Source organism: Loxodonta africana, chromosome 13 (assembly GCF_030014295.1).
Source record: "Loxodonta africana isolate mLoxAfr1 chromosome 13, mLoxAfr1.hap2, whole genome shotgun sequence".
NCBI lineage: Eukaryota > Metazoa > Chordata > Mammalia > Proboscidea > Elephantidae > Loxodonta > Loxodonta africana.
The window spans coordinates 28,435,562-28,457,377 of record NC_087354.1 but is presented as its reverse complement, the minus strand read 5'-3'; the positions used below and the strand labels follow the sequence as shown (position 1 = coordinate 28,457,377).

General features: G+C 46.6%; 1 protein-coding gene across 6 annotated transcripts in view; it reads left to right on the top strand.

Moving 5' to 3' along the window:
- Window positions 1–21,816, top strand: part of NTRK3 (neurotrophic receptor tyrosine kinase 3) — a 474,569-nt gene that overhangs the window by 78,866 nt on the left and 373,887 nt on the right. For all 6 annotated transcript variants that reach the window (XM_064267105.1, XM_003413897.4, XM_003413898.3 and 3 more), the window contains exons 2-3: window positions 5,624–5,698; window positions 6,371–6,442. In XM_064267105.1, coding sequence (XP_064123175.1) covers window positions 5,624–5,698; window positions 6,371–6,442 — 147 coding nt within the window. The remainder of the gene's footprint in view (window positions 1–5,623; window positions 5,699–6,370; window positions 6,443–21,816) is intronic.

Genomic DNA, 21,816 nt, shown 5'->3' with positions numbered 1-21,816 from the left:
GACCTTAGGAATGCAGGAGAGGAACTTTCCAGTTGGGTAGTGGAGGGAAAACGCCCTGGGCACCCAGTGGATTCCAGCCCAAGCTTGGAGAGAAGAGAACATGATTGCTTCTGGAATATGTTCTGGCATGGTGCATGGTCCAGGGGGCCAGAGAGCCCTTCATTTCTTCTCAAGTAATGCCTTTGACTTGAGAGGGTCCCAGGAGTGAGGACTTTTGATCTTTCCTCTCACCTGGATCCAGTGACCTGGAGGCCTGGACCCCTTAGCGTTTAATGTAAAGTTATTGTTCTAAGCCACAGAAACCCTTCTTCCAATGCAATCTTAAGGAGAAGCCTTATATGATAAAGCAGAGTTTCTCAGCCTCAGCGCTATTGACATTTGGGGCTGTGTAATGCTCTGTTGTGGGGGGCGTCCTGTGCATTGTAGGATGTTTGACAGCATCTCTGCCTTTTATCCACTAGGTGCCAGTAGCACCGCCACTCCAGTTGTGACAACCAAAAATGTTTCCACACCTGGCCAAATGCCCCTGGGGGACAAAATTGCCCCCAGTTAAGAACTAATTGAGACGGAAGTGGAGGTGATGTATCTAACTAGGAAGCAAGGCCTAGAGGTCTACTTGTGAAAATCTAGCCAGTGAAGTTTGGCGGGTCCTCACAAAGTTAAACATAGAGCTATTTTTTTTTTTTTTTACCATATGGCCTAGCAATTCCACTCCCAGGTGTATACCCAAGAGACTTGAAAGCAGTGATGTGAACAGACACATGTTCATCAATGTTCATTGCAGCATTATGGAAACAACCCAAATGCCCATCAACAGATGGATAGATAAAGAAAATGTGGTTTATTTATACAATGGAATATGATGCTGCCATAAAGAGAAATGAAGTCCTGATACATGCCAGAACATGGACGGAACTTATGTTGAATGAATAAGTCAATTACAAGAGGGCAAATATTGTATGATCTCACTGATATGAAATACCTAGAATAGGCAAATGTATAGAGATCTGAGCTTAACAGTGATTGCCAGGGGTGGGAGGGAAGCGTTGGCTAGGAAGCACTGAGTTTCTGTTTATGGTGATGGAAAATTTGGCAAGGGATCTTGGTGGTGGTTGCACGACCTTATTGATGTAATTGGTCTTAGTGAATTGTACATGTGAAAAATGTTGAATTGGCAAATGTTGTGTTATCTATATCTTTACAATGATAAAAAATGTAAAATAAAAAATAAACAAGCAAAAAACATACCTGTGGATCACAATGGTCTGATTCTATTGTAAATCGAGTCAGGGGCCAACTGCATGACAGCTAACAATGACAACAATAACAATTTACTTAGAGTAGGGATGGGAGCCTGGAGCTCTACTCTTTGGCTTCTCCTTGCCCCTCCCACCCACTGTTCCTGATTGAAGGGAGGACACACAGATGGAGAGCAAGGCATCAGGTCTCTGTGGAGGCCAGCCGCTCTGTGCAGTCTGTCCACGTTTGGACAAGCACAGAATCATGCAGCCGCTGACCCGGGATCCAGCCTTACTCTGAGTTTGTCTTCTGCAGCAGAAGAGTGGGTTTGTGAGATGGCTTGGCTGGGGAGAGGCTGGACCAGGGTGGTATAGGGTGGCCAGTGACTGCGCTGCCCAGGGCTCCAGCACCTGCCCTTGCTGCAAAAAAAATGATAGTGATTGTTTTTCAGATTACAAAATAAATGCTTGATGTAGACAACTTGAGCAACACAGAAAAGCACAAAGAGAAGGATAAGCCACATGGAACCGTATCAGACAGAGGTAACCACTGTTTAGGACTGACAAAAGCCAACCAAGACTGCTCGCATAGTTTATCTTATTATTATTATTTTTTAGGGCCTGGCTTTTCCACTTAAACAGGTGGCCCCCTTCATAGCATAAAGCAGCCAGCAAAGTTACTGTAACCGATCCCCCTGGTCCGGTACCAAGCAGTGAGTCATAGGAACACTTGGCAGGCATCCTGCCGATGCCATCCTCAAATGTCAGGCTACACCTTAACCATCTTTAACTTGCCATTTGTGTACTCCTTGTGCCTGTTCATAATTTCTGCTTGAATGGTTTTCCTGGAGGCCATGAGTGACAGTTTACTACCCCTCACCCTCCTGCCACACAGAGTTTTTATCAATGATTGCTGAGAAATGACAACTTCCAGTGGAACCATGATACCATTTTTAGCTTGAAAATTGTCTGAGAATAGACTGCTCAGCCTCAGTAAGGCACAGGAGAAAAACAATTGTTATGGCTAACGTATCCTGGGGTTACTGTGAGCCCTGCACTGCTGGAAGGGAGTTTTAATGAAGTCATTCTCATCCTCATAATGTTTTTATTTTATTGTCCCCATTTAACAGATGAGAAACTGAGGCATAGACAGCTGAAGTAACTTGCATTAGGTCACGTAGATAGAGGAGGTGATGGGGCCAGGATATGCTTGCTGTCAGTCTGACTCTAGGGCAAGGGTCGGTAAACTTTTTCTGTAAGATGTCAGAAAGTAAATATTTTAGCTTTTGCAGGCTGGGGTACAGTCTCTGTTGCTACTACTCAACTCTGGGTTGTAGCTTGAAAGCAGTCGTAGACAATATGCAAATGAATGTGTATGGACACTGAAATTTGTATTTCATATACATCTGCTCCTCACTTAATGACTTGGTTAGGTTCCAAAGACCAGATCGTTATACGAAAATTGGTGTCATACAAAAATGGAGGATAACTACATCATTACATAACTGCCAAACCACTGAGAATCATGGCCCAGCCAAGCTGATACATAATCTTAACCATTACAGCCAGTGTTACTGTTGCCTCGCACCCTGGTGTTTCTTACTGCCAGACACACGGTGTTAATGCATAAAATAGACAGTAGATTTTTAACTGTTGTCGTGAATGCGAAATGTCGGATAACAAGATGGTTGACAGGTGAGGAGTAGGTGTAATTTTAACTGAAGGGCTAGTGGTTTAAACCCACCCAGCAACTCCACAGGAGAAAGACCTGGTGATCTGCTTCCATAAAGATTACATCCTAGGAAACCCTGTGGGGCAGTTCTGCTTGTAACACACGGGGTCACTATGTGTCGAAAATCACTTTGGCTGCACCCAACAACAACAACATACTTTTCACGTGTCTCAAGATATGAATCCTTGATTTTTTAAAAATAGTAAAACCCTTTCTTAGCTCTCGAGCTGTGCAAAAACAGATGGTGGGCTAGATTTGGCCCAGGGGCTCTCGTGTGCTGACCCCTGCTCTAGCGCCCTGCTCTAGCGACCTTTCTAGAACCCTAACTCTTAACCACACTATTGCGCTGTCGTTAGAAAATTGCCATTCCCCAATTTAGGGAAATTGCCATCTAGTTTCTGTAGAGTCAGTTCCCACTCATAGTGATCGTATAGCAACCCTATTGGACAGAGTAGAACTTCCCCATAGGGTTTCCACAGCTGTAATATTTATGGAAGCAGATTACCACATCTTTCTCTCTTGGAGTGGCTGGTGAGTTCGAACCACTGATCTTTCAGTTAGCAACTGAACGCTTAACCATTGCACCACTAGGGCTCCTTAACAGAGGAAGCGAGGGCCATTATTCTGTTTTCCAGAGGCTGCTTCCCACATAGGAGTTCATTCATTTTCCTGCCGTCTTTCCTGGTGTGTGCAGATGGGGGAAGGGTCAACGTGTGGGCATAAGGACATCAGGGCCGAGAAGGGTGAAGTTTTAGAATGCAGTGATGCAGTTGAAAACTAATCCGTGATAAAAACACACTTATGGAATTCTAGTATGTGCTGAGAAAAATGATTTCATTTATTTTAAAAATTGAATTTATAGTCACTTGTTGGGAGCAGATCCTTGTATGATATGAGGCTCTCTGGGGATGAATGGTGCTCTGTATGAACGCTGCAATCAACTTGGGTGTCTACATGGACTGGTGGCTCAGGGAATACAGTGCAGGGATCCAGGGGCCCAGGTAGTTTTGCACCTTACTGTCTTCCTTTTCATCTGAATTGGAGCCAGGGTCCCTGCCCTGGTGGGATCAGACTGAACAAACTGCCTGGGCCCTGAGGCTTTCAGGGCAGACTTGGGAGTTGGAATTCCAGGTCTGCCTGGTCGCCTGCTTCCATGTTCTCTGCAGATCCAGTGTCCATGGCATTTCATCAGGGACTCTGAGGGAATGGGGGACAGAATAGGCTGTCGGCATACCTCTCCCTGTGCGGCTATGAAATGATTCCAGAGCCCTGTCAGCTGTGGCCCTGCTGCCTTCTTGGCCTTGACTTGGCTTGGTGGCCGATGGCAGAGCCATGATGTGGTGGGATTGGGGAGGAGACATCTGGGGAAGATGGTGGTCGCTTTTCTGGCCCTGAATGTGCCTTGGTAGCTCTGTCCCAGGGTGAGCTGTCACCTCTCTCACTCATTACTAAGTGGGTACGTAGACCTCTTGAGTACCAGAGAATCATTTCCTGGTCTGGTGGGAGTGGGTTGTTGTTCTTGTTCTTGCTATGGAGTCGATTCTGACTCATTGAGACCCCATGTGTGCAGAAAGAACGGATCCATAGGATTTTCAAGGGTACAACTTTTCAGAAGCAGATCACCAGGCCTGCCTTCCAAGGCACCTTTGGGTGGATTCGAACTGCCAACCATTCGGCTAACTATTTGTGCCACCCAGGGACTCCTGGTGGGAATGGGTAGTGGGGACCCCTTTGGGGCTTCTTAGGATAGCAGTTAAGTCACTGGGTGCTGCAAATGGCTAACACGCTAAGCTGCTGACAGAAAGATTGGAGGTTCAAGTCTACCTAGAGGCGCCTCGGAAGAAAGGACTGGAGATCTGCTTCCGAAAAATCAGCCATTGAAAACCTTATGGAGCACAATTCTACCCTGATACACATGAGTCGCCATGAGTCAGGGTTGATTTGATGGCACCTGTTCAGTATCGGGTAAGTAGTGAGTGGTCTTCTCATACCTTTAGAACTAGAAAGGGTCTTGGCGGTCCGTAGTCCAGTGGTTCTCAACCCATGGACTCCCAAAAGAACCATGGGGGATATTTGTCCCTGATGTTTTCTTTCAAAATCAAAAAAACTAATGGAAACCAAACCCAGACCGGTGACAAGCCTTTCCATACTAATGGAACCTTCACGTTTCTTTGCTAGAATGTAGCAACTGGGTGAGTTAACTTTGGTTTGTGTCTGTTGATGAAAAGCTCAGCTTAACAGTGATTTATATCCTTGATTAATAAATCCAAGAAGATGAATTAGTCATTACTTAATAAATGCAATGTGCTTGCTAGACAAAAAGCCCCTTAGACACGAGTCCCTTGGGGGGAAATTCTAAAAGAGGTCTTCGTGATGAACAGAGGAGAAACTGCCGACCTGGTGCGATGCTGTCCTTTTACAAATGAAGAAACAGAGGCCCAGGGAGGTTAATGAGTCCCCTTCCTTCTTACAAACATGCTGTCAGGCAGATGGTGTGAATTCCAACACGTTAATGAAGAAACTGAGGCTCAGAGATATTTGGTGACATTTGGTGGATGCAGGATTCGAACCCAGGTCTCTCTGGCTCTGAAGCCAGCCCTTACCTCTTGCCCCGCAGCTGACCGTAACCCTTGCCTTCTCTCCTCCCCTGCAGACACATAGAGAACTGGCGCAGTCTGCACACGCTCAGCGCCGTGGACATGGAGCTCTACACTGGACTCCAAAAGCTGTGAGTGCAGAAATCTCGCGGGACACCTGCACTTGGGTTGCGGGCAGGGTGTGGGGCCAGCCTGTCTGCTTCTAGCCTGGGCGGTGGTCACTGCATGGCTGCTGCCTTCCCTTACCCCCTGAGCTTCCTCTCTTTAGGTAGAGTGGTGGCACCCACTCAGAGAACGTCAGGGACTTCAAAGGTCATCTCTCCATGCTCATGCATTGCGTGAAGTGACACCCCGTAGTTAGGGTTTTGAGGCAGGACCTGAGCCCAGGTCCCCTGATTCTCAGGTCAGGCCAGTGTTTTAGCCCTGTACTGGACTGATGGTCCCTACAGAGGACTCACTGTTCCAGCACCTCCCTCCTTGGATTTAGGCACTGTTAGTTGTGCTGTGGGGCATCTGAAGAGGAGAGGAGGGAAAGGCACTAAGGGCCCTGTGGCCACTGGGCCAGATTCTTGAGCCAAGAGTCTACTTTCTTGCTCACCGGTCTTTCCCAGCCCTACCAGCTCTCTCCCTGAGCCCCGACCCAGGCCCCTATGGGGTGTGAGCCCAAATTCTCCCCACCAGGAGCCCACCAATCAGGCCCCCAGTGACGCCTGGAGATGAAGGCTTGGCCCCTTGTCAACCTCAGCCTGGAGAAGCTGTCCCTCTGCCCGAGCCCTGCTCACCCTCTTTTCCTCTCTGTCCAGGACCATCAAGAACTCAGGACTTCGGAGCATCCAGCCCAGAGCCTTTGCCAAGAACCCCCATTTGCGCTATATGTGAGTAGAGCTGGTCCTGGGGTGCAGGGGTGGGGTAGGGAGGGAAGGGATTGAGTCCTGGGCAGTGAAGCTGGAGACCTGAATCCTAGGCCAGGCTTTTCCACTGTGTGTCCTTGGGCAAGTCCCTTAACTTCTCTGGGCCTTCAATTTTGCATCTTAGAATGAGGATTTTGGATTTGATAATCTCTAAGGTTCCTTTCGAGGAGCCCTGGAGACGCAGAGATTAAGCACTTGACTGTTAGCTGAAAGGTTGGTGGTTGGAACCACCAGCTGCTCCACGGAAGAAAGACGTGGCAGTCTGCTTCTGTAAAGATTACAGTCTTGGAAACCATATGGGACAGTTCAGCTCTGTCCTATAGGGTTGATATGCATCGGAATCCACTCAACGGCAACAGGTTTGATTTCTCTTTTCTGGTTTAAGATTCCTTTCAGAAGGAAAAGTTGAGGACCAGGGCTTAGAGTCCAGGTTTCCTAACTTCCACATTTGTTCACTTTTCATGTTTTAATACTCAGTTTAATGCAGATGTAAATGATAGGAAATTCCACTGATATAGGGTGTGAATACTACACTTCCGAGATTACTTTCGGGTTCATAAGTGTGCATGGAAGGGTGGGGGATAGAAGGAAGGGGGAAAAAAAATAGGGCCAGGCTGAGTGTTATGTCTAAATAGATTCTGGGTTCAAAGGAGAAGAGCTCAGAGAAGTGGAGACACGTATGAAAGATTACACAGCTTTGTTTAGGGCAAGCTGGAGGTGACATGGCTCTGGGTGGGGATTCCTGTCTGTCTCTGCCTCTCTCATTCCATCTCCCCTCCCCTCACCCTCACCCCACCTGCCAGGTGTGATTGGTGGAATGGCCTTTTTAGGGATTGGCTCTGGCTAGACATTGTGGGGATAGAAACACATGAACTTGATGCCTGGTCTAGGATGATAGACTGTAATGTTCAATGGGAGGGCTGCCTCTTCCTGGGGAGGGCTGGGCATGAAAGGAAGCCTAGGATGAGCAATCAGGGGAGATGCCAACCCACCATGCCCACAGGGGAGGAGCTGAGCTTGTTTGGCTCAACTCTTCTTCTAGGATGGCAGCCACCTTGGACATCCATGGGGCCTACTCCCAAAAAGCAGAGATCCTGAAGGTGCCAGGTAGGGTGGTGGGATCTCTTGCATCATGGGAGCAAGAGCCAACCCTTGAGGAGGCCATTCCCCCAATGGCAGGGAAGATGGGATGAGGGAAACACACACCGACAGGAGTCCCTACCCATAGCCACGTGACCTCCAGCATCTCCCATACTGGGAGGAAGATGGAAGAATGGTGTGCACAAGACTCCTCCTTTGGTCCCTTGGGAGTTTTCCTGGCTGAGGTCCTCTGCATTTGGTAGTGGAAGGACAGCCCGGCTGGATGAGAATCTGTATTAAGAGGCAGAGCATCCAAGGGAAGCTGCCGGCAAGTGGAGGGTGGGGAGATGGGACAGGGAAGGCATCATGGAGAATCAGGTGGGGGAGCTGCTTTTCTTTGGGTGGAGGCGGCCCTGGCCTCACCCCCAGGCCTCTGTGTTTTTTCCTTAAGCACATAGCGAGAACTCTCTATATATTTATCAGTCTGACCACCCTTGCTTTGTGCTGAACTTTCTTTCCTCCCTCTGGAAATAGACAGCTCTATGGCCGCTACTCAGGTCCAGATTTGTTAGCTACAGGGGATTGAGATCTCCCTTCAGCTGTCTAATTTAGCTGTTACCCCCTTGCCCTGTTCAGCCTCTGTGGCGGGGTCCTCCTAATGGGTGTTCTTTGCAGCTGGTGGCATAGCAGGGACCAGGCCAGAGCTTTGGACCAGATGTTTCAGGTGTTTATTTTATTGGGGATTTGAGTTTCACCCTAAAATATCCCAGGGAAGGAGGATTTTGACATCTGAGAAGTCTCCTTTTCATTGTAGCTCATTTAAGGATCACAATGCCAAATGCCCACAGTGAACCAGGTGTGGACTGTATAGACTGGGGACCGCATGTCCCTCCAAAGGGGGCAGCTGGTAAGCAGGTCCAGCTGACTGCTGCCATGTGGAAGTGGGACTCCTGTTGTCAGACCCGCTGTTTTTGCAAAGAAGTGCTGGAAATCCAATGAAACCAGCCAAGTTTTAAATATTGGCGACTAAGAACAGAACAGTTCAACTCCATGGGCTGAAAAGTGACCCTCTAGAGGTGGGCGGGATACGGCACATGGACTTGCCAGCTTGTGATCTGGGTCATACTTGGGGGAGGGAAGCACCAGTGTGGGAGAAGCTCCATCCCCTGTGTCCGAGAGCCTACCAGGGCTTTGTGTCACCTGCAGCACGCAGGGACATCGAGAGGCCTTTGGGACCTACTGAGTTTCTATAGGCCACAGAAGTGGGAGCAAGGGTGCACCTCAGGTATGGGTATCTCTGAAGTGGGTTGTACCAGAACGTATCTTTGGTTTACACTAGAGACCTCCCCTTCCCAGAAGTGGGCTGTGACCCGTTGTCTCTTTGAGGATGATCTAGTCTGCTGGGTGGTGGGAGTGACAGAGCCTGGTCGGGTTTTGTAAGGGTCCAAGGCTTTGGTGACAGGGGAGGCCAGTGCCTGGCTGGGTCAGGGCCCAATGATACCAGAGCGCATGCTCATGTCCTTGGGCCCTGTTTTCTCCTAGACTCTTTGGCCAACCCTGTGGTAGTGCTTGCTGTTGGCTATGAGGGGGTCAGGAGAGAGAAGGGCAGGTCACCATGGGGAAAATGCTTCCCACCTTCGGCCTGGCTGCAGATTAGGGGTGAGTTGGAGTGCTCAGCTTGGCGTAAGAAGGATGGAGCCTGGACCAGGGGCTGTGAGGGGCACAGAGGGATTTCCCGAGGAGCCAGGGCTCCATGGAGTGAAGAGCCAAGAGGGCGAGGCATATGCACTCGCTTCCACGATGGGGTTTTATGTATTAACTTTTCCCATTTATGAAGACACATCCCAAATCCTGACCGAGTGAATTTCCCGGCAGCTCTGGGACATTTTCTTCTGGCAAATGGGCCAGGTTTCTCTGCTCTCTGAAAACATCTTCTATTTCTGTCCTCTAAACGCATTTACAAGTCTTCAGGCCCCAGCTGGGCAATCACAAGATGATCACTTACTCCAACACTAATTGCCAAGCCCTGGCTTGGTGACTTTTTCCTTTTTTTTTTAGGGTGGTGGCTGTGAAGTCTTGTCTTTTCCCTTAGTACAGAATAAGAAGCAGGAAGTGAAATCATTGCCTGGGGTACAGATGTCAAGCTGCCCAAGCCTTCTGACTGATTGGACTGCCTCTGCTCAGAAGCCGCTTTTGCCTTAGTCAGTGTTATCCTTCCCGTTGCCAGAAAATGAGCCAACCGTGTGAAGGCCAAACTGTCTGCCCCAGAGGAGGCTGGCTGGAGATTAGGGCGCTTGGGTCCTGCTCCGAGGGTTATCAGTGACTTACTATCTTTTCTTGGCTAGTTCAGTTTTCTTTACCTTTTACCGAGTGTGATAAATGAGATGTTGACCTGTACACGTCAAGGATAATCCTTTTTGACAGACTGGTATATTCTCATTTCTTACATTCCTTCTCTGATCCCAAGGATTTGGGGAAACCAAATTGATCATTGGAATCTAGTGAAACCAGTTGCCATCAAGTCCACTCTGAGTCATGGCAATGCCATGTGTGTCAGAGTAGAACTGGGCTCCGTAGAGTTTTCAATGGCTGATTTTTCAGAAGTAGGTTGCCAGGACTTTCTTCCAAGGAGCTCTATGTGCACTTGAACCGCCAACCTTTCAGTTAGCAGACGAGCACGTTAACTGTTTGCACCAACCAGGGACTGTGGTATTTAGAATAGACATTTGCTAATCTATGGGCATAATGATAATGCCTATTCTAGGAATGGAATGTAGTAAAGATTAAACAATAAAAAAACTAGGGGCACATAAAACATTTAACACAGTGCCCGGCAAATAGAGCTCAGCAATGGTAGTTGCTCAGAATGATAGTAATTACCGTTATTATTGTTGGTGATAACAATAGAATCAGTGTGGAGGGACTGGGTGACCTTGGTGGGTGTTTTATTCTGGCCACTACTTTATTTTAGAAAAGCTGTACTCCTGTCCCCCAGGGCAGCCCACCTCTTCGGTGATGGAATACTCCTGTCTGCAATATCTGCTGTCTTTCCACCTTGGGTACTGATGAAACAATTCTGACAAATTCTCTCCATCTACACCCTCTTGCTCTAGTCTCTATGCACACCATTTAACTGATGCAGTTAGTTTCAGATAGGGCCCAAGCAGTTGCACGTGATGCACTTACAGCTTGTTTATTTCCATCTGATTCGAGGCCACATCTGACCAACATGGACAGTTGAACTTGGATTGTTCCCTAAGTCCTCTGCGCCACGCCTCTACTGCTGCTCATCTCTTCCTTGATGGAGCTTGTGTTCTTAGGTGTGGCCCACGCCCAGACCCGGTCTCCACAGTCTGGGGTCCCGTGATGGACTGAATTGTGTCTGCCCAAAATAAGTGTTGGAGTTCTGACTCCTATACCTATGGTTGTAATTCCCATTTGGGAGTAAGATTTTCTTTGTTGTGTTAATGAGGCCATATCAGTGTAGGATGTGTCTTAAGCCTAATCACTTTGGAGATATAAAAAGAACAGATGAGGTACAAAAACAGGCAAGCACAAAAGCGGAAAGATTGATGCCACGTGGAGATGGCCAAGGAACTGAGGAAGGCAGAGAAGAATGCCACAGAAGCTGAGACAAGGAGTTTCCCCAAGAGCAAACAGAGAGAGCCTTCCTCTAGAGCCAGTGCTCTGAATTTTCTGGCCTCCTAAACTGTGAGGAAATAAATTTCTGTCCCTTAAAGTCAACCCACTTGTGGTATTTTTGTTACAGCAGCACTGGGTAACAAAGACAGGCCCTCGTAAGTAGAGTTCCCACAAGGCACCTGTCTATGAGCTGAAGTTGAATGATGGTTCTTTCATCTGTAGAGCACTTCATGGCCTTCAGAGTGCTTCCTCATTCATGATCTCATTTAATTCTCATAACCATCCCAGGGTGAGGGTAGGTAACCTTATTTTACAGCCCAGGACACAGGTTTGGAGTGGTAGAGGAGAGGTCTGACTTGTAATTGGTGGAACCAGGAGTACTCCTAACTGGTTTGATTCTTTTTCCAGGAATCTTTCCACTACATCTTATGGGCCAGAAATGGCAGTGTTCTTCACCGATACATTTTTTTTATTTAACTTTATTAACAGCATTTAGAAAGTGGCATCAAAAATGCTGATATCAGAGAGAAGAGGGGAAAGGTAAGATTGATTGAGAACATACTATGTGCCAGTGGCTAGGCCTGTGCTCTTCCAAATACGATGTCTGTTGTTCTGCCCAGCTAACTGTGAGCGAGGGCTCCTCTGGCCCCATTTCACAGATGAAGGCATTGAAGCTCAGAAGCCATAATTCCCAAGCTCACAGAGTAAGTTAGTGGAACAGTTAGGATTTGACCTTGGATCCTTCTGACTCTGAAGTCCCACACTTTTCTTTCTCTCTAGTTTTTGCAGTGAGAACTTTTTCCTTGGGGTGGAGGGCCTTTAAAGTTTCATCAGAGAGCTGCTGTTTCCCCAGGGATTTAGCATCATCCATTCTCAAAGAGCTGTTCAGTTTCTCTTCCTATTCAGGTCAAATCCCCTAACAGCAGTTGCTTTGCAACCTGAATATCTTTATCACCCAAGATTTCTAAGCATTAGCTTATGGCTCACTGATTTCCAAGAATATCTAATGTCGGATTCTAGCAAGCCAAAAGAACGTATTTAATCCCTCACAGTTGGTTGTGGTGCAATCACTGTTGTGCTCAGTTTCTTGCTCTTTCCCCAAAAGTTCTGGGTGCCCGGCCTAGCTATTCCTCACTCTATTGTGAGCACACCTGCTCTTGGTCTTCAGGTGGGAGAACCAACCCTGAGCTGCCCAGTCCAGGAGTGTGATGGGTGGGGAGGGGAACGTGGGGGCTGGTAGTGGAGGTCAGAGGAGGAAAATGACATTCAGTTTTTGCGTTCAGCGAGTCGCATTCAGTTCTAATCACAGTGTCCTGATTTGGGCACGATTTATCAACCGCTTTACGTTCGCAAGGAGAGAGAATTAGCAACGCTGGGTGGGTAGAAAAAGGGGAAGTGGCTGCAGCCCTACCTCTGTTAGAACCCTGGCTGAGCAAGCAGTACATTTCTCCTGAGATTACTGGGTTAAAACATGGCAAGATTTATTTATTATGTATTGTAAATCCCTAAACATTCTTTCTCCTTGATATAACCCCTCATTCAGGGTTTCAAGACAATGTGTAATACCAGTGGCTGTCAGGTTGACTTCTGGTGACTCCATGTGTGTCAGAGTAGAACTGGGCTCTGTAGGGTTTTCAGTGGCTGATTTTTTGGAAGTAGATTGCCAGGCCTCTCTGCTGAGGCACCTCTGGGTGAACTCAAACCTCCAGCCTTTGGGTTAGCAGCCGAGTGCATTACCCATTTGCACCACCCCAGGAAGTCCATAAGACGATGTGTAGATATTAGTAGACTTTTGCCTGTTGGCCTGTCCCTTACCTCTGCACTGAAATTTTTCTCCAGGTCCCAAAGGGATTGGTCCCTACATACTTATCCCCCTCCTGTGCCCTTCCTCCTCTGTTCTATGTGGAGGATGTAACCATCGAATACTGTATAGCTAACAGTTAAGACCATGGGGTTTGGAGATAGAATGGCCTGGGTCCCAATCCTAGAGCTTCCACGTCTTGCCCTATGGCTTCAGGCAAGCTACTGAACTTCCATGAGCTTTGAAGGGAACGTAAGAGTTTCTCCTTCATAAGATTGTTCTGAGTCTTGAAAAGATAGTGCTTAGGAAGTGCTTAAGACAGTGCTTTATGAAATACTCGATAGATTTTTTTCTGTTATTAATGACCTTGGTCTCTGATTTCACAAAATCAGAGAGAGTTAAAGCTGGAAGGGGCCCTAGAGCTAGGCCTCCAAATTTATATTCCTGTCCCTGCGCCCATCCCAGAGCTTTAGACTCATATATCAGACTGTCTACTTGACATCTCTACTTGGGTGGCTAAGACCCATGTCATACTTAACTTGGCCAAAACAGAATTCTTGATTACATACCAACTCCCCACTCCAAACTGTTCTTCCTCATTGTCTCTTGTTTTTGTAAATGGTGCTGTCTACCAGGCTGCTCAGGTCAAAACTTTAAGAGTCATTCTTAACTCTTTTTTTTTCCTTTGCCTGCCCTCCCTACCTTTCTGCCATTCAATCCATTGAGTCCATAAATTATTTTGTATCTATCCACTTCTCTCTCCCTTCGTATATACCATCTTGGACCAAGCCACTATCCTTTCCTCTGGGGCTATGACAGTGGCCTTCTAACTTAGATTTTCTTGCCTCCATTTTTATCCCCTACATTTCATTCTCATCCCAGTTGCCAGAGTGATATTTTAAATGCACAGATCCAATTGTGCCACTGCATTACTTAAAACCCTCCGATATTTTCTGTTTTACTTAAAATAAAATCTAAGCCCCTTACCATGCTACAGGATTCAAATGGTCTTGGTTCCTATCTCCCTCTCTGACTGATTTCCTTCAGTCTTACTTTTGCTTTCATTGCTGCAACCTACTTTCAATTCCTTATTCATACCAGTCTCATTCCCACCTTGGGCTTTTGTACTTGCTGATCCATCTGACCCAGGCAAATACTCTGTCCCCAGATCTCTGCATGTCTGGCCCCATTCACTCTAATGTCACTTCCTTAATAAGGCCTTCTCTGACCACTCAACTGAGTGGCCTTTTTTCTCCCCACCAATTTGTGACTTTTTATTACATTATGTAGTTTTATCCATTATGCATGTGTAAGCTGGACATTAAGTAAGGAAGACTCAAGAGGAATTGATGCATTTGAATTGTGGTGTTGGCTAAGAATACTGAATATACCAGGGACTGCCAGAAGAATGAACAAATCTGTCTCGGAAGAAGTACGGACCCTGGAGAAGGACATCATGCTTAGTAAAGTAGAGGGTCAGTGAAAAAGAGGAAGATCCTCAACGAGATAGATTGACACAGTGGCTGCAGCAATGGGCTGAAGCAGAGCAACGATTGTAAGGATGGTGCAAGGCTGGGCGGTGTTTTGTTCTATTGTACATAAGGTCGTTTTGAGTTGGAACTGACTCGATGGCACTTAACAGCAACAACATGTGGTTCAACTGTTTCCCTGGCTCTTATCACTGTCGACAATCTGGAAGTATCTCATTCAGTTATTTGTTTAGTAGTTTATTTTCTGTGACCCCCACTAGAATGTATACTTCCTTGGAGCAGGACTTTGTCTGTGCTGGTCACTGCTGAATCCCTAGCACCTAGAACAATGCTGGTCACCTAGCAAGTGGTTAGTAGCTATTTGTTTTCACAGAGAAACTCAGTCTAACTTGTTCATTTATGGATGAGTGGATGGATGTCTAGATGGGGGAGAAATTCTGCCCAAGGCCCCAGTGAGTAAAAGCAGGTCCAGGGCTAGAAACTGGGTCTTGGTGCTCCCTGGAGACTTTCCTCCCACCATATCATCCTGTCTGCTTTCCCTGGACCCTTCTAACCAGAGCTCCTCAGACTTCCCGTATGGCAGAAACCATTACACTCGTATGTAGAGGAAAGGACATATGAGCAAATATTATATGCAAAGCATTGCTGTTGTATGAGTGGACAGGTGTACACAGAACAGAGTCGCATCCCAAGATTTCCCTGAAATACCTTGCGGTAATGTACAATGATGGCAGCTCATCTTTGAGCTTCCTTCACGTAACCTCTGTGCACTCAGAATCTCCTATCAAACCTGGTGCTTGAGGTATTGCCTCTAACTCAATCCCATCACTAAAGCAGTTATGTTCACCGGTGGTTAAGAGCATATGCTCTGGAAACACAAAGCTGTTGTTGTTAGGTGCCATCGAGTCGGTTCTGACTCATAGCGACCCTGTGTACAACAGAACAAAACACCGCCCGGTCCTGCATCATCCTTAGTCATTGTTACGCTTGAGCCCGTAGTTGCAGCCACTGTGTTAATCTATCTCATCGAGGGTCTTCCTCTTTTCTGCTAACTTCTCCTTTACCAAGCATGATGTCCTTCTCCAGGGACTGAGCCCCCCTGACAACATGTCCGAAGTATGTGAGATGTAGTCTCACCATCCTTGCTGCTAAGGAGCATTCTGGCTGTACTTTTTCCAAGACAGATTTGTTCATTCTTTTGGCAGTCCATGGTATAGTCAGTCTTCTTCACCAACACCACAACTCAAAGATGTCAATTCCTCTTTGGTCTTCCTTATTCATCGTCCAGCTTTCACACGCGTATGATGTGACTGAAAATGCCATGGCTTGGGTCAGGTAGGTGCACCTTAGTCTTCAAGGTGACATCTTTGCTTTTCAACACTTTAAAGACGTCTTTTGTAGCAGTGCAATGAATCTTTTGATTTCTTGACTGCTGCTTCCATGGCTGTTGATTGTGGAGCCAAGTAAAATGAAATCCTTGACAACTTCAATCTTTTCCCCATTTATCATGATGTCGCTTATTGGTCCAGGTGTGAGGGTTTTTGTTTTCTTTATGTTGAAGATCATTCAAAAACGGCTGCAGCAGTATATTGACAGGGAACTGCCAGAAATTCAAGTCAGTTTCAGAAGAGGACGTGGAACCAGGGATATCATTGCTAATGTCAGATGGATCCTGGCTGAAAGAGAATACCAGAAGGATGTTTACCTGTGTTTTATTGACTATGCAAAGGCATTCGACTGTGTGGATCATAACAAATTATGGATGACATTGTGAAAAATGGGAATTCCAGAACACTTGATTGTGCTCATGAGGAACCTTTACATAGATCAAGAGGCAGCTGTTCGGACAGAACAAGGGGATACTGATTGGTTTAAAGTCAGGAAAGGTGTGTGTCGGGGTTGTATTCTTCCATCATATCTATTCAATCTGTATGCTGAGCAAATAATCTGAGAAGCTGAACTATATGAAGAAGAACGGGGCATCAGGATTGGAGGAAGACTCATTAACAACCTTTGTCATGCAGATGACACAACTTTGCTTGCTGAAAGTGAAAAGGACTTGAAGCACTTACTAATGAAGATCAAAGACCACAGCATTCATTATGGTTTGCACCTCAACATAAAGAAAACAAAAATCCTCAAAACTGGACCAATAGGCAACATCATGATAAACGGAGAAAAGATGGAAGTTGTCAAGGATTTCGTTTTACTTGGCTCCACAATCAACAGCCATGGAAGCAGCAGTCAAGAAATCAAAAGATGCATTGCATTGGGTAAATCTTCTGCAAAGGACCTCTTTAAAGTGTTGAAAAGCAAAGATGTCACCTTGAAGACTAAGGTGTGCCAGACTCAAGCCATGGTATTTTCGATTGCATCATATGCATGTGAAAGTTGGACATTGAATAAGGAAGACCAAAGAATTGAAGCCTTTGAATTATGGTGTTGGTGAAGAATGTTGAATATATACCACGGACCGCCAAAAGAATGAACAAATCTGTCTTAGAATAAGTACAACCAGAATGCTCCTTAGCAGCAAGGGTGGCGAGACTGCCTCTTACATACTTTGGACATGTTGTCAGGAGGGATCAGTCCCTGGAGAAGGACATCATGCTTGGCAGAGCACAGGGTCAGTGGAAAAGAGGAAGACCCTAAACGAGGTGGATTGACACAGTGGCTGCAATGATGAGCTCAAGCATAACGATTGTAAGGGTGGCTCAGGAGCGCGCAGAGTTTCATTCTGTTGTGCACAGGGCCGCTATAAGTCGGAACCGACTCGACGGCACCTAACAACAACAGCAACAACATGTTGAGGTGTAATCCATACTTTGATCTTCACTTTCAGCAAGCAAGGTCGTGTCATCTGAGTAACACAGCTTGTTAATGAGTCTTCCTTCAATCCTGATGCCCCGTTCTTCTTCATATGGTCCAGCTTCTCAAATCACTTGCTCAGCATACAAATTGAGTGAGTATGGTGAAAGGATACAACCCTGATGCACACCTTTCCTGACTTTAAACCACGCAGTACCCCCTTACTCTGTTTGACTGCTTCCTCTTGATCTGTGTACAGGCTCCTCGTGAACACAAGTTAAGTGTTCTAGAATTCCCATTCTTCGCGTTGTTATGCATAATCTGCTGTGATCCCTACAGTTGCCTTTGCGTAGTCAATAAAACACGGGTAAACATCCTTCTGGTATTCTCTGCTTTCAGCCAGGATCCGTCTGACATCAGCTATGATATCCCTGGCTCCATGTCTGCTTCTGAAACCAGCCTGAATTTCTGGCAGTTCCCTGTCGATATACTGCTGCAGCCGTTTTTGAATGATCTTCAGCAAAATTTTGCTTGCGTGTGATATTAACGATATTGTTTGGTAATTTCTGCATTCAGTTGGATCACCTTTCTTGGGAATAGGCATACATAAGCATTAGCTGTTATTGTTATTCTTCGGGTGACAGTGTGCCAGTCACCCTCTGAGCACGTGGCTGAATTAACGTGTAGAATTAAGAGTCTTCTGCATTTCCCCAAAGTGTTGTGTGTTGCAGGGAACTTATCAATGTATAAGACAGGGTTTCTATCCCCAAAAGCTTCCTGTCTCTTTGGGACAATGAGCCTTGACAAAGCCAGAAGGACAGTGGTTTCTATAAAATATATGTAAATCTTTTGGTATGGACATCCTAAGGAAAGCCCCAAACACATACACACAACATTTCTCATCTAATTTCAGGGGTTTACAGGCTTCCCTTGGACCCTGGGTTAAAATGCTTTCTGAGGCAGTCCCGGAGAGAGCAGTACAGTGGCTGAGATGGGTGGTTCACACCCAGCAGGCCTCAGTCCTTTACAAAATACCCCAGATATAATGAATGCCATGCATATTGTGCTACGTTCTCCTGGACATGAAAGCCCGCCTTCATAATTTATAATCTCCACTGTGATTAAGGTAAACCAGGAATCTACTAAGTATGGGATTTCTTTGTTGGGTGAAGGGCATGTTCCAAAATTGACTGCGGTCCTGTTTGCACAACTCTGTGAGTATACGAGAAACCCTTGAACTATACACTTTAAATGAGCGAATTGCATAGTATATGAATTATATCTCCGTAAAACTGAAAAATATGTTTTCTGTATTTATTTAGATTCCTTATTTATTCATAGTAATTTTATCTATCATATATATTGTCTTTCAGTATATAATTATATGAAATATATAAATCTATTTATATATTTTAATATAGAGAAACTGAAAAGAAGGGACCTGTGTCACTTCTTAGCAGAAGCTTCTAGAGCTGGTGTATGGCCCACCACATCTCTCTTCCCTTGGCCCCAAGACCATTAATGCTCCAGACGGAGACCGTTCTGTTAGCCTGAGTCTCGCTGGAAAGATGACAGGGGTGAGCAGAGCCATAGTTGACCCTCTGTGGACATAGTGTGAGAGAGAAATAAACTTTAGTGGTGGTTAAAAACAAAAAAGGCAAGCCAAGAGTGACTGGCTGTAGCCAGCGTGTAGGACAGATGGGCTTCCCTGGGTGTATAATAACTCTCAGTGCCTTAACTGTCAAGCTCCTCCTTTCTCTTATTTTAAGAAATGGTCTTACAACTCAAATGACAGAGAGCGATGTTGTTACAGGGTTAGTTTTGAACCTGCTCCAGTTTTTATGTTTTTTAGTAAAGCATATATAGGTGGTAGTTCTTCACTAGGGGTTGTGAGTTATTTGTGATGCACCCCACATCCTTGGGATACTCACGACTGGTTGGGAGTCTCCTGTGTCTTCCAATACAAGGCAACAGAGAAGCCATGGCAGACTCCGAGTATGATGGCTGACCCAAGATGGGCTTCCATGGCTGGGAAGACTTCATGGAGGAGGCATCAGTTGAGTTGGGCTTAGGAGGAGTTGTGGGTTTGGGTTGCTGGAGAGCCTGCTTATGGCACAGTGGCTCCTGCTCACCGTGGGACATGTACAGCCCTTTTGCTCTTGGACTTCACCCCAAAGGTGTCTAGACACGTGCTCATGGTTCTAGGCCGTCAGATCTGGCTATCTGGTAAACCCTGAAAGAATTGTCATGAGAGCAGGATTTGGAAATAGAGCAGTTTGTCAATGGAGTAGGATTTTTGCAGCTATAATAATGATTTGAGAAGCTAATTGTCAGGGCTGTGTGTAGTGGTGGTCTGGGTGATGGCCAGGAGGGTGAAGATGCTGGTCTTCGGCCCACATGAGTGTGGGGAGGGGCTTGGCTCCTGGCATGGTTGTTAGTTGTGAGAGGCACTATTTGCTGGGTGCACAAACCTTGGAATCCCCTTGACTCTGTACTAAGCTATGACCTTGGATTTGCTGCTTAACTATTTAGTCTGTTTGCACATCTGTGAAATGAGACAGTGTTAGAAATGATCCAGTCCTGGCCCTATAGCATGTTGGGAAATTCTTCCTGAAAGAAAGGTGGGAGCTGGGACACAGCAGAGACCATCAAGGGGCAGGGCCAGAGGGAAGTTGTTGTCAGTTTATTTGGGCCCCAGCCCATCCCCTTCATTCTGATGAGCCCCCTCCCCTGATGGGCAGACATTCCAATGCAGTGAATTCCAAGGACATAATGTGAACTACTTGCTATATGCCAGGCATTCTGCTAGGCTCTTTATATATCATTTTATGCTCAACTAGCAAGTGGATATGATTGGTGTCCCCAACTCAGAGACAAGGAGTGTGAAGCACAGAGAAGTTAAATGACTTGCTTAGGGTTACACACAGCTACTAAGTGGCAGAGCCAGAAGGCCACCCCAGATGGCTGGCCTGTAGAGTTCCAGAGCCTGTCCTCTTAACAACTCCACTCTACCCTCCACTGGCCGTGGCTAAGTCAGGGCCAGCCTGGGCTGGTGTCAGCTCTCAGGAAGACAGCTGGAGAGGAGGGGTGGGCGGGAGGCTTCAGAGAAGCACTTCTTGGACTGGAGACACCTGGGAGAAGGACTGTGGGAAACCACTAAGGGAGTGCTGGAAACCAAGTGAGCTTTGGTGAGTGGACCAGCTACTGGCTGGTGCTCAGGAGGGCTGCGAGCAGATGGTCACACAGAGCAGGTGTTCAACAGGAGGGACGGGGCCCGGAGATCAAGCCAGTTGCCGTCAAGTCGGCTCCGACTTGTGGTGACCCCGTCTGTGCCAGAGTAGAACTGTGCTCCACGGGGTTTTCAATGGCTGACTTTTGAAAAGTAGATTACCAGGCCTTTCTTCTGAGGCACAACAGGGTAGACTTGAACCTCCAACCTTTGGTTAGTGGCTGAGTGCCTTACTGTTGGCACCGCGGGATAAACTCAGCTTAGAGACTGTGTTCTTTAAAATTCGGCATCTCAGGTCTCTAGGAGTTTCTGGACGGAACTTCAGTAGTTTTGTATAACCTCATCAGCTTTTGCCTTTGACAGACTCAGCCTGATGCTGAGTAAACACTCTGGCCTTCCGGCTGCGTGTCTTCCTGCCTCGGGGATTGAACGATGTGCTCATATTTTCCAGCCTTGATTATTCTCAATAGATTTTATCTTCCTTATTTTTTCTTCCTCATAAGGCTTCATTATTTCCCATTTGTCCACATCTCTTTCCTCCATTTTTCTTGTTAAGGACAGATTTAGAAAATGAGTTTAGTCCCTTGGCTATTTTGGAGTCGTCATTCATTTTTGTCCTTCTTTATTTCTTAGCAGATTTCAGTCTTGTGCCTTTTTCTCTCTTGTTTTTTCTTGATGGGTGTGTGGAAGTGCCTTTTATTCCTGGTTAACCCCTTTGTCTCTTGGGACTTGCCTGGGTCCTTAGTGGCCTCTACTCTTTCTGGGAGGTCTCCTACGCGATTCAGCTGCTGGTCATGATTGTTGTAGGTTTGAAGGGTCCCCTCTTGTTGTTGTTAGTTGCCATGAGCTGGCTCCGACTCCTGGTGACCTTATGTGTAATAGAACGGAATTTTGCTTGGCTCTGCACCATCTTCATGATCACTGGCGGCTTTGAGTCCCTAGCTGCAGCTGTTGTGGAGGAGCCTTCCAGTCTCCCAGCACCATACTGGACGATATTCCATTGTGAGCCGTAGAGTTTTCATTGGCTGATTTTCAGAAGTAGACCTCCAAGCCTCTTTTCCTAGCTCTTAGTCTGGAAGCTGTGCTGAAGCCTGTCCACCACGGGTGACCCTGCTGGTATTGTGATCCTGGTGGCATAGCTTCCAGCATCAGAGCAACACGCAAGCAACCACAGTGTAACAAACTGACAGACAGGTGGCGGGGGTTCCCTAAAGGAATGCCTAAGCCGTGTGCTGCACCTGGCCGACCCCCTCATGTGCTGCAGGTTGAGGTTGCTCCCCAGATGCAC